The sequence below is a fragment of the Coffea eugenioides genome, unplaced genomic scaffold (genome assembly GCF_003713205.1).
Source record: "Coffea eugenioides isolate CCC68of unplaced genomic scaffold, Ceug_1.0 ScVebR1_2519;HRSCAF=3562, whole genome shotgun sequence".
Classification (NCBI taxonomy): domain Eukaryota; kingdom Viridiplantae; phylum Streptophyta; class Magnoliopsida; order Gentianales; family Rubiaceae; genus Coffea; species Coffea eugenioides.
Window position 1 is genome coordinate 1 of NW_020863013.1, and position 15,796 is coordinate 15,796.

At 36.6% G+C, this 15,796-nt stretch overlaps 2 protein-coding genes across 2 annotated transcripts; one reads left to right on the top strand and one right to left on the bottom strand.

Moving 5' to 3' along the window:
- Positions 1-78: 78 nt before the first annotated feature.
- Positions 79-9,324, top strand: LOC113756890 (two pore calcium channel protein 1-like). The gene is made up of 12 exons (XM_027300358.1): positions 79-142; positions 962-1,158; positions 1,345-1,458; positions 2,040-2,122; positions 3,296-3,464; positions 3,726-3,790; positions 3,997-4,087; positions 5,221-5,307; positions 5,702-5,782; positions 8,013-8,047; positions 8,139-8,249; positions 8,956-9,324. Exons 1-11 carry the CDS (start codon positions 79-81, stop codon positions 8,233-8,235), a joined length of 1,083 nt encoding a protein of 360 aa, XP_027156159.1. The 3' UTR covers positions 8,236-8,249; positions 8,956-9,324.
- A 1,356-nt stretch (positions 9,325-10,680) lies between these two features.
- LOC113756893 (putative ubiquitin-conjugating enzyme E2 38) lies at positions 10,681-14,409 on the bottom strand. The gene is made up of 6 exons (XM_027300364.1): positions 14,108-14,409; positions 12,585-13,160; positions 12,385-12,448; positions 12,118-12,257; positions 11,712-12,023; positions 10,681-11,194 (listed from the first exon to the last, which is right to left on the bottom strand). Exons 1-6 carry the CDS (start codon positions 14,165-14,167, stop codon positions 10,946-10,948), a joined length of 1,401 nt encoding a protein of 466 aa, XP_027156165.1. The 5' UTR covers positions 14,168-14,409; the 3' UTR covers positions 10,681-10,945.
- Positions 14,410-15,796: the final 1,387 nt, after the last annotated feature.

Sequence of the window (15,796 nt, forward strand, 5' to 3'; positions counted from 1 at the left end):
TTTGTTGCTTCCCTTGATTCTATCTCCATTCCTAAGTCTATTACCTATGCTCTTAATCATCCTGGTTGGAGATTAGCTATGCAAGAAGAGATGTCTGCTTTGGAACAAACTGGGACTTGGGATCTTGTCCCTCGTCCTTCAGGTAAGCCTGTTGTTGGTTGTAAATGGGTGTACACTATAAAAGTTCAGCCTAATGGTTCTATTGATAGATTGAAGGCTCGTTTGGTAGCTAGAGGATTTACTCAGGTGTATGGAGTAGACTACTTAGAAACATTTTCTCCTGTTGCAAAGATTACCTCGGTTCGTCTTCTTATCTCTTTGGCAGCAACTTACAATTGGCCATTGCATCAGTTGGATATGAAAAATGCATTTCTGCATGGAGATTTGAAAGAAGAGGTATATATGGAACAACCTCCTGGATTTGTTATTCAGGGGAAGAATTCGCGGTTGGTTTGTTGTTTGAAAAAATCCTTATATGGATTGAAACAGTCTCCGAGGGCCTGGTTTGGCCGGTTTAGTAGTGTTGTCATGGAATTCGGTTTGACAAGATGTGGAGTAGATCATTCTGTATTTTATCGGCATTCTAATGCTGGTAAAATTTTATTAGTTTTTTATGTGGATGATATTGTGATTATAGGTGATGATGTTGTGGGGATCCAGAAACTTAAATCCAATTTGCAGGCAAACTTTCAGGCAAAGGATTTAGGTCATCTACAGTATTTTCTGGGTATTGAGATAGCTCGATCTAAATATGGGATTTATTTATGTTAAAGAAAATATGTACTCGATATGCTGAGTGAAGGTGGGATGTTAGGTTACTGACCTGTGGATACTCCTATGGATCCTAATGTGAAATTAGTAGGAGATCAAGGTACATTACTAGATGATCTTAGGCAATATCGAAGATTTGTGGGTAAATTAAATTATCTCACTGTAACGAGGCCTGACATTTCGTTTGCAGTGAGTGTTGCGAGTCAATTTCTTGATATCCCTCGTACTAGTCATTGGGATGCTGTTATACGGATTCTCAGGTATCTTAGGAGTGCACCTGGAAAAGGATTGCTGTATCAAAATCATGGACACACTGATATTGAAGGATATAGTGATGCAGATTGGGCTGGTTCTGCCTCAGATCGAAGATCGACCACAGGATATTGTGTATTTGTTGGTGGTAATTTAGTGTCGTAGAAGAGTAAGAAGCAAACAGTTGTCTCCAGATCAAGTGCAGAATCTGAATACCGCGTTATGGCTCACATTGTGTGTGAGTTGGTTTGGTTGAAGAGCATGTTACTTGAAATTGGGTTTGAGCATAAACAGCCTATGAATTTAGTGTGTGATAATCAGGCAGCTGTTCATATTGCGTCTAATCCAGTATTTTATGAAAGGACAAAACATATTGAAGTTGATTGTCATTTCATTCGAGAGAAATTGCTTGACGGAGTCATCAAGACATCTCATGTACTGTCTGTAGATCAATTGGCTGATGTGTTTACTAAGAGTTTAGGGGGCTCTAGGGTGAAATACATTTGTAACAAGTTGGGTACTTATGATATATATGCTCCAACTCGAGGGGGAGTGTTAAGAAAATAGAAGTATTCTTGTAGATAATAAGTTAGTAAGGGTATTCTTGTAAATAGTTTGTTAGGTTTGTCCTCCCAAAATACCCGTTGACAGGATAAATGTGTTATTATCTTTGGTAAAAGCACTAAAAGGTGCTTAAAAGCTTTTCCATTAGGAAAATCTGTTTCTACCAGCAATTTAAAGACTATTTCTGCACAGAAAACAAACAAGCAATAAAAGGTTGGATTTATCTGAATCCACCCAAAAGATCAACCACAAAAATTATGCTATCTGTTGGGTCAAGCTGATCAATAAATGGAACTCAGTTGATTTTTCTATTTACAAATAAGAACTCTTTTGTCATAATGCGAATCATAACTTCAACATCAACTGCAGTTGGAGAAGTCACTAGATAATGGAAACATCCACCATAAGAATATTGCATTACTTAACTTGCCATTTTGTCTCTGATGTGGTAGATGACTTCTGTTTTTGCAGTTGTTGGAGAAACAGCCACTTTTGTGGCTCCCAACAGGCTGACTTTTCTTTCAAATGGGGAGTGGTAAGAATGTTTAATCTTCTTAGTTTTCCTATTGTAGTGCTCAGATCAAAGTTTTGATTGACTTGGAGCTAAGAGCTGCATATGGGTGTTTCAAAATTGGTCTATCTATATGCTGTCATTGTATCATTGTAATTCCCTGATGCATTTGGTGATATGTCCAAGCAAATAAAAGAGGAGGGCTGAATACTGCCATGGTCATGCATGGTCCTATATGAATATTGAATACTATTGCTGCAGCTACTTTTTTTTTCCTTTGATTTTTTGTGCGCATACGGCTACTTTATGATTTTGGCAAGCTAATTTAGGTTCACTGAGTACTTAGTTTGCCAGTGGGAGTCAAATTTCACGTAAACCAGATTTTTTTGCTTGTTAACCGAGTTTTTGTTATGTTATGGGAGTATGCTTGATGGGTTTTTGGATATTTTTGTGGCCATAATAAGGTTTCTGCTTAACTCCAAGCTCTAGGTGTGATGCCTAATTTTGTTCTCCTTTCGGTTGAAAGAAGAACAAATTAGTTTCTGCTTGCTGATTGACCTTTTCCGTTGAAAGGTTTAAATCATTGGAGACCAAATTAGTTTCTTCTTCTTTGTTTTTTTTCCTCCATTTGCATAAATGTTATCAGATTTAGCTAGATTTAGTTCCTAGTACAAGACTTGCTTGATCTAATGAACATGATCTTAGCCTCATCTGGTACTACTGCACATTCCCACCTAATCAAAGGTTGAAGTTGATAGATATAAGACTGACTGTATTCATTATACGTTTGAATTGGTTTTGTTCTTCTCCCCTCTGATATTTATTACTTCAAATTGTAGTTAGGTCTAGAACTTTTATTACTTTTTGTAATGCCTATTTGAAATTCTCAGCAATAAGTTGATGAAATAATTGTATCCTTCATTTGTGAAGCAGCTTAAGCACCCTGTGTAATGTTCTAGACAATTTTAGCCACTCAAACTGAACTTTCAGTGTAGGCCCAAAATTTTTGAATATGCCACTGTTACCAAAGTTGGTTCTCAATTTTGGGATCCAGGGCTCATCGCCTTGTCTTTCTTGATGAGTAATTACAATTTAGGACTATGATAAATGGAATCCAACTAATATCTTTCCTTATTTGGTTGTAATCGAGAATAATCAGCATTTGCATACATTCTCAATGCCTATTGATCTTTTCAGGATCCGCTATCTTCTCATATTGAGAATGCTAAGATTGATAAGGCTTCTCATGAATGTTCCACAATACCGAGCTTTTGTTGCCACCTTCTTGACCCTCATACCAAGTCTGATGCCATACTTGGGAACCATATTTTGTGTCATGTGCATTTACTGCTCAATTGGCGTACAGGTAAATCAAGTATCCTTTTCTGACTGGATTTATAATGTTTGATTTAGCTGATTTCTTGCTTTTAGACGAAATATATGTGACAAATTCTGTCTAATATTGCTTAATCCATCAAATTCAGCATTAGGCCCAATTAACTTTTATAATCCTCCAATTTAATTATTTTCAGTGCTTTGAGTCCATTAGCCAACTATAATTGTATTATGTGACATCGGCTCTTGTGTATTCTTATAGATACTATTACTGCACATCTTCTCCTTGCAGGTATTTGGCGGGATTGTGAATGCTGGCAACCCCAAGTTGGAGAGCACTGATCTTGCTGATAACGAGTATCCACTGATGTTTCTGGAAATGCATGTATGCATTTATATATCTGTATATATGTAAATGGAGATGTGGTGATATGTACTTGTTTGAGTGCATGCCTAATAATTACACACACACATTGTTCTTTGACAAATTATTGTACCTTTTCCTTCTACAAAGCGAATTGTGTGAATCAGCTTTCCCCCTCTGTATTTTCTTGACAAGTTAGCTATTTACTTTTTAACTTCAACGACTACCCGAATGGAATGGTCACACTCTTCAATTTACTGGTGATGGGGAACTGGCAAGTGTGGATGCAGGTATTATAATTTCCATAATTTTGAGCATTTTTTCATGGTTACCAAAACGTATGCTTTTGTCAAAAAGCTACTTAGCTGTTTTTTTTTTCTATTTTTTTTTTTTTGTGATATTTGTCTTTTCAGCAAGCTGCTTATCGAGGTTTTATAAACTGTAATTTATACTGCCTGAGCATTCTTTCTCTATGCCTACCCTTTTGCTGTAAGACCATTAGACTAACCTCATTTGGTTAATGCATGAAGGTTAGTAGGCCTGGCTTTTGCTAGGGATAGGTTTTCAGTAAGGTTTGTCTGGTCCAGATCTTAGTTATTTCAGATTTAGGTTAAGGTGTTAGGTAGTATTATAATAAGCTATTATGTCAGTTTCTTGTTTTTATTAGGAGGGACAAACAGACAGCAATGTTTAGCGTTAAAATTCACCCTCACTTCATTTTCTCAGTTGACCTTGCGGGTTGATTCTAGCCCTTCTAAGATTAAAGTGTAAAATGCTATTAGTCCTAAGTCCTAACTAATCAAGGAGGTATAAGATCGTGGAGATACCATTGAGGCTCACCCTTAAGCATTACAACTTTCTATCTGAAGTTGCATTTCCTTTGCAATCTGAGGAAGTTCCGTTGCTCATTTATCACATTCAGCTCCATACAGATTCATCAGAGAAGAAAGGATACTTGCAGGAGTTATGAGAAGTTCTCAGTTTCTTGGTAGCAAGTGAGACTTCTTAAGAATTATCAACCATTGTATTTTCGTAAATTTGCTTAGCTTCAGAGGATGGTTGTCCTTTGCCAGTTTACATCACAATTACTGCTTGATTATCTCCCCATATGTTCACAATTCTATGAACTGTTAGAACAATAAATAATTTGCTTGAGAAACTCACCTGAATTGCAAGTTTGTCCATTGACAGATATTATGTACTTGTCCAGAGATTGAATATGTCTACATATTATCTAAATGGCGGGATATTATTAATTGTGCATTCAACTTTGCCTTATATTAACAGATGCTGAAATTTCTATTTTTATGGCTTTGTCTTGCAGCCATTTACATACCATGACTTAGAAATAATGAGAATTTCTTCGTTAGGGCTATTTAGTTGCCATACTGGATTCTCTGATACTTTCATGATAAAATTTCAGAGCTACAGGGATTTGACTGGAACTTCCTGGGCTTATACATACTTTGTCAGCTTCTACCTTATCACTGTTTTGCTGCTTTTAAATTTGGTAAGCTTCTGTTGCAATTTAAAATCCTTACTAGATAATTGAGTGGTCATATTTTACAGTTGTGTGTGGTGTGTCAACCCCTCTACTTGCAAAAGAACTTGATAACAGTAAATGAATGCCTTCCAATTTTCATGGAACTTTTACTGCATGGGTAAGTATCATCTTTCATATTTGAAAGCAGTTATAAAGTTTGGATACATACATGGCCTATTATCTTGCTTTATTGTGCTTACATTTGTTTTCTTTGTTGATATAAAAATATAGTGTTCTTGCTTTTGAACAGCGTTCTATCCTGTGAGAAAATTAGCAAGTTGGATTCTTTTATTTGATATAACATTTTGGTTGATTCCTGATGTCAAAAGCTAAGACTTTATGCTCTTCATTTTCATTTCAGGTTGTGGCTTTTGTCTTGGAGGCTTTCTTTGCGGAGATGGAGCTTGAAACTTCAGAGAAATGTGAAGACACAGAAACCCAGGTTAGTCTATTTAGTTCATTTGAGCTGCTCTATCAGAGTAGAAATTTTAGGTACCATAAGATTGTGTTCATCAGTAAATCATTTGCTAAAAGGTACTTAATCAAACTGTCATTTTAGGAATTTTTGTTGAATATCTTAGAAATTCTTCGTAGTTCCATTTCTTTCTTATTGTTATTTAATTATAGAGGTCTTCAAGGCTGGCTCTCTATGAAGTGCTTTACAGTTCTGCTCTGCAAGTTTAAATTAGCCACTGGAGGAAATACTTGTGGCCTAGTTCTTGTTGCAAATTAATCTTTTAAGCGGCAAATGTCATATTCAAGCATTAGATCATGTTTCTTCTGGATAAGTGAAACTAATGCAATTCTGTATGCTAGATTGGAAATCGTCAGAGCAGAAAACTAAGAAAAATGAGAACCTTGATGTCTTTACGATGAGGAATTTTTATATGTATGATGATGTCCCAAATGAATTAACATCTGCTAGACTGAGAGCACTAGCCTGTCAATCGCTTGGCAATTTCAGTTGACTTTTTTTTGTTGACTTGATTGGTTTCTTGCAAAATTAAGTCAAGCTTCAGGCTTAAAGGTTTTTAGAGGTATAAACTTTAGTGCCTTATGCCTAGACTCCAACCCTTTTATTTAGTGTGTATATGGAATTAAATGTACATGCCTTGAAGATGTCAAGTTTAGATGTACATAGAAATGAGCATGTAAAATTTTTAAGTTATATATGGTAGCTGGAGTTCTAGCTTAAGCTCAAGCTTAATTCCAAATCAAGTTTGTTTTTACTTCATGAAGACACTAAGCTGGAGCTGAAGAATGAGATTTTGAGCTGTGCATATTGAAATCTCAAAGAAATCCTGTTTAAGCATCGTTTAAAGCTAAGCTGGCATGAAAAAGATTCGCCATCAAGCAACATGCTTACGGGAAGAGGATTTTCACCAGACAACTAATGAACTTTTGCAAACCGGCTTACTTTTAAGGTCTAAACATCCTAGTAGGGTTGTTTGCCAAAACTGATTTTTTTTTATTGGAAATAAGAAATATTGTTGGTTTTATTGAGGTTCCAGAAATAGAGAAATCAACTTCTAAGCTTCTCCTTCTTTACCATTTCCTTCTACTTCTTGTGCTACTATTATTTCTGTTCTTCTCAAATTCTTCACTCTCCTCCCCCTCCCTGTCCCTGTCCCTCTCCCTTTCCTCCTCTTGTCCATAAATTCTTTATGCACATACAAGAAGAGAATAAAGTGGAAGAGCAGCCACAAAAGCACACCATGTGATGCCTGCCTCATCCAGCATCTTTCACTCCCAACCATTTCTCCCATGACCACTGCTGCCACCATCATTGATATCAAACTATCACCACAGGGGTGCCTTCTTTCATTTGGCGTATTAGCCAATTCCTGGTGCCCAAAATATCACGATCATAAGGATGTCAAAGTAGATCACATCCAAAATATTGCTGGTGTTGTGGGTCAGGCGTTCCTGACTGCCTTCAAATCCTGAGGCTAGCACCTACAGAAATAAAGCCATTCTCGTCCTCATCAAAATCAGGAGTAAGAGAAAGCCAAGAAACATCATCAGTAGCAGAAGAAGAAAAGGGACAATTCAAATCAACAAGAAGAGTTGTGCCTTAGTGGTTTTGCAGGGTTATCTGCTTGGAAGAAAGAAATCGACTTTAAATTCGATTTCTATAAGGTCGATGTTAAAGTCGATTTCTCTATTTTGGGAACCTCATTGAGACCCACAATATTTCTTTAGTTTCCAATAAAAATAGGAATATTGTGGTAAACATCACCAACCTAGTATCATTAGTCCTTTGACAGAATGTGTAGCAGCTTTCTTTCCTAGATGCTTAAGTTCTGGTTTATCCATTCCATGGACCCCATCTGATGCTTGTGGTATTTTCATTTGCTCTCATTTTCTATATGGAAACATCCATTTAAGCAGTCCAGTATAATTCTTGATTGTCCACCAGTGACAAGGTGAATGATGCATAATGCAGTGTGTCATTCTCAGAGCATATCTTCAATCACAATTTTCAGAGCAGTTAGCCACCTTAGAAAATGATCAATTATAACCAGTCAGCTCAACAAGCTACTAAGATGATTTTCTTGATCTTAGAAATTCTTTCTCCCTCCTGTTTCATCCTATTGATATGACTTGGCTTTGGTGCATATTTTTTCACCAAGTAATAACCTTTTATTTGTACCACCTTATTCTACAATCAGGAAGGAAGCCGGAAGGAACGCAGACGTAATATTGGGTATGTCTTGTCATTCTATTCAATATGTAATTTTCATTTTAGATGTGGATTATATGAGATACGTTCAATTGACAAGTCATTGACTCTGCAGCATGAAATCACGAAGTCAGAGAGTTGATATGCTTCTCCACCATATGCTAAGTGCTGAGCTGGACAAGACACAATGTTCAACCGAACCAACCCCTTAAACCGTTCGATCCTGGTATTTAAACACAATTCACTAGTTTGTTCCACTGTATTTTATACGCCAAGCATTACTATTGGTATACCTTACCATGTTACTGATAGATGAAGCATTAATTTGTTTCACGATAATACAATGTTTATGAAGTTGAGCACACCTTAGTGGTTGCATTACTGTAAAACGGTAAAATATAACTATCAAAGATTAGAATTTTACTGAGCTTACCGTATATGAAGTTGAGCACGCCTTATTGGTTGCATTATTGTAAAATGGTAAAATATAACTATCAAAGATTAAAATTTTACTGAAGTTAACTTAATGTTTAGAGAGTCTTACCTCATGGTGAAAATTTCAACTGACCAAGGGACTGAAAATTTTCACCTTTTTCCATTTACTTGCAGCATATATATGCATAGAGAGACACAGAGAGAGAGAGAGAGAGAGAGAGAGAGATCAGTATGCTAGTTACTACATGCTGGTAGAACATATCATCATCCTGAAGGATGTCCAAACTCCAAAATTTTCTAAATTTTGAGAGAAATTTTCTGTTTAGCAGATTTGAACCAATAAAACTCTTTACTGCTTTCCTTGGAAAAGAAAAGAAAACAGCAATTATATTTTATCAGGCATAGTTTTGTAAGCATCACCGTATGTCTTCAGATGAGCAAGATTTTGTTACTAAATTGCTGATGTTCGTTCATCTTATTTCCCTCCTCTTTAACAGGGTCTACTAAACAATGGGGAGCACAAACAATCACTCATGAGGTGGTTACTCCCATTCTAGGCCAACAGCTCGTGTTAGAGCTTAAGCCATGTAAAGAATTGATGTTTGAGTTGCCTATAGCATGGTAGAGGAAATGGGATGATGCCGTACTGGTTTTTATTTCTTCAGATCAGTTCTTTGTTTTTGGCTGGCTCCTTTTGCTTTCGTTTTGTGCCCTCCTCTCTCTGCATCTTGATGTAAGGTCGTTGTCATTCTCATCTCTTCGTAATAGCTTGTTCCACAGCTTTCTGCAAGTGCCTGTTTAAGATTCCCTTGTGTTTGCCATGGCTATGCGCGCATTCTTTCCTTCATCAATAAAAATTTGGTATAAAATGAATGGCGCCTACTACACTAATGAAATATAAAATGTCTAGGTGCTTTTTTTTTCCCCGAGAATCCACATTATTTCTTTTTTTTTTTTGGGATTTTCTTTATTTGGATGGGAGTATTTTTCAAAAACTAATTTTTCAAATATAATAAAAATTTTTAAAAAGTATTCTAAAAGGTAATCTAAAAATTAGTTTAAAATTTTTTAAAATATCTTAAAATATATTCTAGAAATTCTTCTATTCTTAAATATTTTAAATATTTTCTGAAAATATTCTAAAATATAATTTAAAAACTCTACTATAGCATAATTTTTTAAAAATACCCCGAAAAACAGTTAATCCAAACGGTTTTTTAAATTGGACAATTGAGTTACAATACCTTAACGTAGTAGCTAGCTTATATGCATCTACTAATCTACTACTTGGCCACGACCTACTTCTACAATCGAAACTTTATAGTAAAAAGAAAGATGCAGTTGCAAGGATTATTCAAAAGCAATGGCTTGACACAAGGGGAAGCTCTATCGAGACCCTCTTAAAGCGTCTAGGTACTTTATATTAGTCGATCTAATCACCGAATACAAAAAAGAGTTTGTAATGCATAATCTTTTACTCTTGAATTGGGTAATACTAGCAGCTTTTCTACCTGATTGTCTAAAGGTAAAATTTTAGGACTAATTTTCCACACCAAGTCGAAATCCAGATCTTGTCAACACATCAAAGATAAAGGGACGGTGACAAAGTTAGCACAGTTTTCAGAAAAAAAAAATGAACATCAAATAAAAGGGCATAAGCGATCCCAAATTGATCGATCCTGTTCAAAGATCGACTTTTAAATCACCTGCAATTTGATAAATACTAAGGCAATAACTATCTGACTTTAAGATCATCTACAATTTGATAAAAAACCTGAATATCACAGACGATTACCATTCACCACATCAATTCCTTCTCATTGATTCCAAATAACAGGACCACCCTACAATGCCACACTCAAACCTGTTCACCAAAACACGAAAGCAAGAAGCTACCTTAGGTGTTTAAAGCACGAAGGATAATTTTCAGCCACACTGGAAACAAGCATTAAATTCTGCATATGATGTTTGTCAGGACGGAGCAGCGGCTTATTCCAATAAGTACTTCATCTCGGTGATAGGTCCATACGCCAAATTTACATGTCTATTTGAACGTCACGCACAAAATTAGAGATTCATGATATATTCCCTTTTAGCCCCTTGGTTAATCCGAGCTCAGGCCAAGATAGTTTCCAAGGTGCAAGCTCGGCATCTAAGAATGCAGATCAGCCAAAAATTCAAGCCCGATGGAACGAAAAAATAAAGCCACGGACGCACACCCAAACACACTATCAGCAGGCACTAAATAAAAACTTCCATCAAATAGGAGGCATGTTCAGAGATTTGCAAGAAGCATATCAACAATAAAGGCATCCCCTAATCTCTAATATACCTAGCTTATCTACAACTTAATCAAAGTCTGAAAAAGAGTTCTATATATGTAGTAGTGCTGTGCAGTGGTGTGAAAAGCCTGGAGTACCATGCCCGGACTCAGAGCTTCAAAAACAGCCGCATCTTCCATACTCTGTGATCCTACCACCAACACGATCAGCGAGGAGGACGGAACTGTTCGCAGTCCTTTGCACCGTACTTGGTAAAGTTGGAAACGAGTCCATTCATCATTTTAGCAACTGCTTCCTTAAAGTCTTTTGACACACTCTTGTCAGCAGCTTCAACATCAGGTGCTTTTCCTTTGACCAGAGAGCCTACTGGAGCACCCTCCATATAAGCTTTACAGGCTGTGAGAATATCACATGCATGAATACGGAAATGACCAGCAACCAAGTCCTCAAAATGCTGTAAGAATAGGTAAACTTTCAAACCAATGAATAGTAAAATAAAGATTAAATCATCATATCAAGATCTTTCACATCATAAAAGGCCACAACTATTGACAGTATTATCACATCATGTACTTTACAAAGTGACGACACAACGGAGAATTTCAAGGGAGCTATCCGGAGTCATAATACACAGCAACAAGATAAAAATAAACCACATCTATAGCAACTGGATGAAGCAGAGCATTAGTGTATTTGTACTGAGACTCTTTCAAATAAAAATATTTAGCAACTGACCTCTAAGCTATAACTAGAAGGGCTCAATTAATACAAATACAACTCTTTAACAGATATTGAATTTAAGACAACCGAAGTTAGTTGTCACGGTCAGCTCAAATCAAATTGCCAAAGAAAAACAAAAGAAAAACAGACTTAATCCATCTAAAAGCAAAGGAAAAAATGGATGTTCAGAATTAACAAATATTCATGTTGGCAAATGTAAGGATTGGTCAAAAAGGCAGTATAAAGCATACCCTGGGAGGCCTCCTAAGTGTGTACATCATTGTCTTCAACGACAAGATAAATACATTCTCATTGTACTCCTTAGAACGCCTCTCCCCCTCAGCTCCAACATAATGAGTGTCATAACCGGGCTCATTGAAGAAGGGTTTGGCATTCAAAATTAAAGCTTGAATAGATACTAGAACTTGCAGCATGGTTGATGTCTGAGGCATCCACTTCTCATTTCCCTTACCACTCCATGTGTTAAGAAGGCTGAGGCAGACTTTTCCGCAATCATACAAGTTAGGGTTTAGGCGCAAGCCACCAGAATAGTAGTAAACCATCTAAAAGGAAAATAAAAACACACAAGTTTCAAATACGAGGGTGAAAGAGATAAAAGTGAGGTAAAGAGCAAGGGTAAAACAACAGCACGCATACCGGGGGTACATCTGGGTAGTTAGAAGGAAAGTGAACATCAAAGACAAAAAGACCATCATGGTATGGAGTTCCCTGTGGTCCTACAATAACGGCCCTTAAGAGATCCATCCTTGCTTCATACACTCTCACAAAAATTGTGTCTGAGAGAAAACAAAATAACACTTTTTATATTGTCAAGAACTTCAGAAAAAATTTCATAGAAAAAAAAATTAAGACTTACTAGTATTACACAATCCAGACCACCTATATATCCTTACCACTACTTACCAGGTAAATCCTTCTCCAAAATTTTCCACTCATCGTGTATCTTCTTTGTCCATGCCTTTGGTGGCTACAAGGACAAGAAACATGACGAAATTAAACATCAATACTTGATCAACAAGCAAGAGCTTAAACATTAAGGAATTCCACCAATTCATAAATTCGCAAAAAGATGGAAATGGAAACTTTCTTCATCCTGAAATTACCTGTTGACCTTTAAAGCCCATGTTAGTATAATGATGGTCAGAAAAATCTTCAACGGTATCAAACGATTTGAAAGCTTCATACTTTCTCATAATTTCATCTTCACTCTCCTCTTTCTCTTTGCCATTTGAACTTGACTCTACGGTCACAGCTGAACTGCTTGAAGCAGAAATTTCATTTTTATGGGGACACAGATTCACAAAGGAAGAGCTCCCTCCATCTGCAGAAGGAGCTGCAGTATGAAATTGGGTTGTCACTGCTGGAGGAGTTGGTATACTGGCACTCATGGAAGATGCCTGCAGCCAAGAAACCGAGGCCTCCACACCTGGAGGCAAATCCACATTATCAAACTGTGCTTGCATACTCAAGTAATCACCATCATCATCGTCATCATCGAACATGTAATCATCATTATCATCATAGTCAGAAGCATCATCATCAACTGCATCTTGTTTGTCATTTCCATCATCATGATATGACAAGTCCGAATTTGAACTATTTACATTTTCCACACTAAGAGATCCAGAGCCCGACCCGGCAATACTAGTAAAATTATTAAGATCCTTAGTAACAGCCTCCTGGAGAAAAAACACAAAAACATCATCTTTATCTTGAGTCAGGCAAGCATAGCCTTTATCAGGGCAGGCCGCAATCCAATGATCCAGCCATAAACAAGGACAGAGAGAAAATACAGGAGGAAAAGCAAAACAAAAGGGAATATGTTTAGCAATAGCTGCACATGTAACAGAAACCTATCATCAGTTACAGCATCATCAATCAGAAAAAAAATCCTCCCAGGAATTCAATCAGATCTCATGACCCCCAATTGGGTAAATATTCCAATTGTTCCTTAATCTCCCACAAACAACCTCTAACCAACTTGAAACATCAACTTCTATCATGCAAGATTAGCTCACCCCAAAAGATAATCTCAGAGAGGATTACCTTCTTCAACTATAATCCCCTTGGTCAAACAATCTCAACTCTTACTCTCTAATAACCAATTGCTCCCCGACCCACCAGCTTTTGCACCATTCTTCCTCAGTACATCTTCTCACTTTCTAGTGAAGGATATGCACCAAAACACTAGAACAGCTCCAATTGTTTTCCACAGCCGGCCTACCTGACTAGCTAAAAACCACTAGTCCCAGTTCAAAAATCATTGCGATCATACAAATTGAATAAACATCCACAATGTGCTACTTGTGTAACAACAGTCATTAAAATTAAAATTACTCTTCAATATCACAATTTTCACACCTTCATCACAATGATAAAAACAAAAAAGAAAAACAATCAACAGACCTACTAAATTCCAAACGAAGAAACCCTAAAAGACCCAATCTTACAGAAAATTCGACCCTACAATTAGTCAAACACGACGATCATCGAATGAACTCACACAAACTAAAATCCCACAATTAAAACCTCCAATAAAAGCAAAATTCCACACAACATCACCAAAACTCCTCCCAAAACACTAAAACACCAAAAAAAATCCACTTAATTCGAAGAAGTCAGTTACCTCATTTTCTTTAAGCTTCTTCGCGACGTTATCTTCAGACTGATCGATTTCCATCGCCATGATTGTTAGTTTATTTATTCCCAATTATTGACGCCGAAATCGATGAATAAATATATTTGTATCAAAAAAACCCTCGCGAATTTTTCTTTCCCTCGAGCCGGCGAGGAGGTAGGAGTGTAATTATAGAAAGAGTTATCTGCATCAGTTGTACGTATAGGTAGAGAGAGAGAAAGTGGCCGAGTGGCCTTAGAGAGAGAGCAAAAGAGACCCGTTCCGAGAGGGCTTTACATATATACTGGGTTGGGTTAACGAGTTGAGCGAGTTATTCGCGCGTTATTAGGTAGCCGAGGCTTCGCTCTCGTGTTACGGGCGGACTGTCTTTTCTAGGCCACATTCTGGTGTACTGGGAATGACACGTTTTGATGGATGATTTGTTCGAAAAGGATACCACCAATGGAAATACGAGTCATTAGGGGAGTATGGGAGATGGGGAGTATGGGAATATTTGTTGGAGGATCGTCGATTAGAGAATAGATGCATGACTTGGATGACTTCTGAAGTTCCAGATATGCCCCTAGTCTTTGTCGCTGTGTCACACTTTGTAAAAGATCTTTTCAATGGGATTGATTGACAGAATGACAATAATTTAATTGTACGACTCTTTATTTTAGTAACGTTTTTTACTCCATATTTGTTTGTCTTTTATTTCAAAAGCTAAAAAGTTTACTAGAAGAAGCGATTACCATTTTTTATTTTTGGGGATTCGGTAACGTATAATAGTTATTAAACTCGGCCCGATTTGGTGGTTCAAATGGTTAGTTCCGTAAATACAAATGTCAGTCGAAACTTGAACTTTATATAGGTATGTAATTTCAAAAAATACGACAATTGATTTAATTGGTAGAGTCCAAAAAAATTATCATATCGAACCATTAATTCAATGATTAATAATTTAAGTGCTTTATTTTATTATATTATAAATCACCGATTAAACCAGCACATTCATAATAAAACTACTAACATTATTGAGTTGATGTCGAGCACGAGTTTAACAACTATCTCCAGTAGGACAAAAAACTTTCCTTGAGGTGAATGAAGTCAGCCCTAGTTAGCATCTTGTTACTCATGATATTTATTTGCCTTTATCACTCCAAAAATTTATTAGAAACAAGAAAACCAATAATAGAACAAAAATTAGATAAATCCCTTGAACAGTACAAGTCTTTTCATTCTCTTGTAACGAACTTCAGAAAAGGGGAAAAATCAATAGTTTAGTTGTCAAATACATAATCTTCGTCTATGAAAAGCACTGGTGATTTCTATGAAATTTTCCCTAAAACTACCAAAAACCCTATCCACACGTAATAATCACATCAAGAATCTTGATACAAATGGGTGAGTTTTGAAGTTTAGCGTAGTGGCAACAAAAAGTTGATAAAGAAAACACCGGGTAGTGTGTAGTTGGGCGGTTGGAAAGTAGGAACTCTTCATTGTATTCAATAGAGGAATTAGAGTCAAGCTGCACATTCTTGGACGACAAGGCCGAAAGTAAAGATATGACCAAGACTAATAAGAGACTTCTGCAGCAAGGATTCGACCCAAGTAATTCGCAGTTCTAGCTTCATGACTCTTTCCTCGATCCTTCTCATCAGCAGATACTACTATTCTGAGTAAAATTTACTAAGGTTT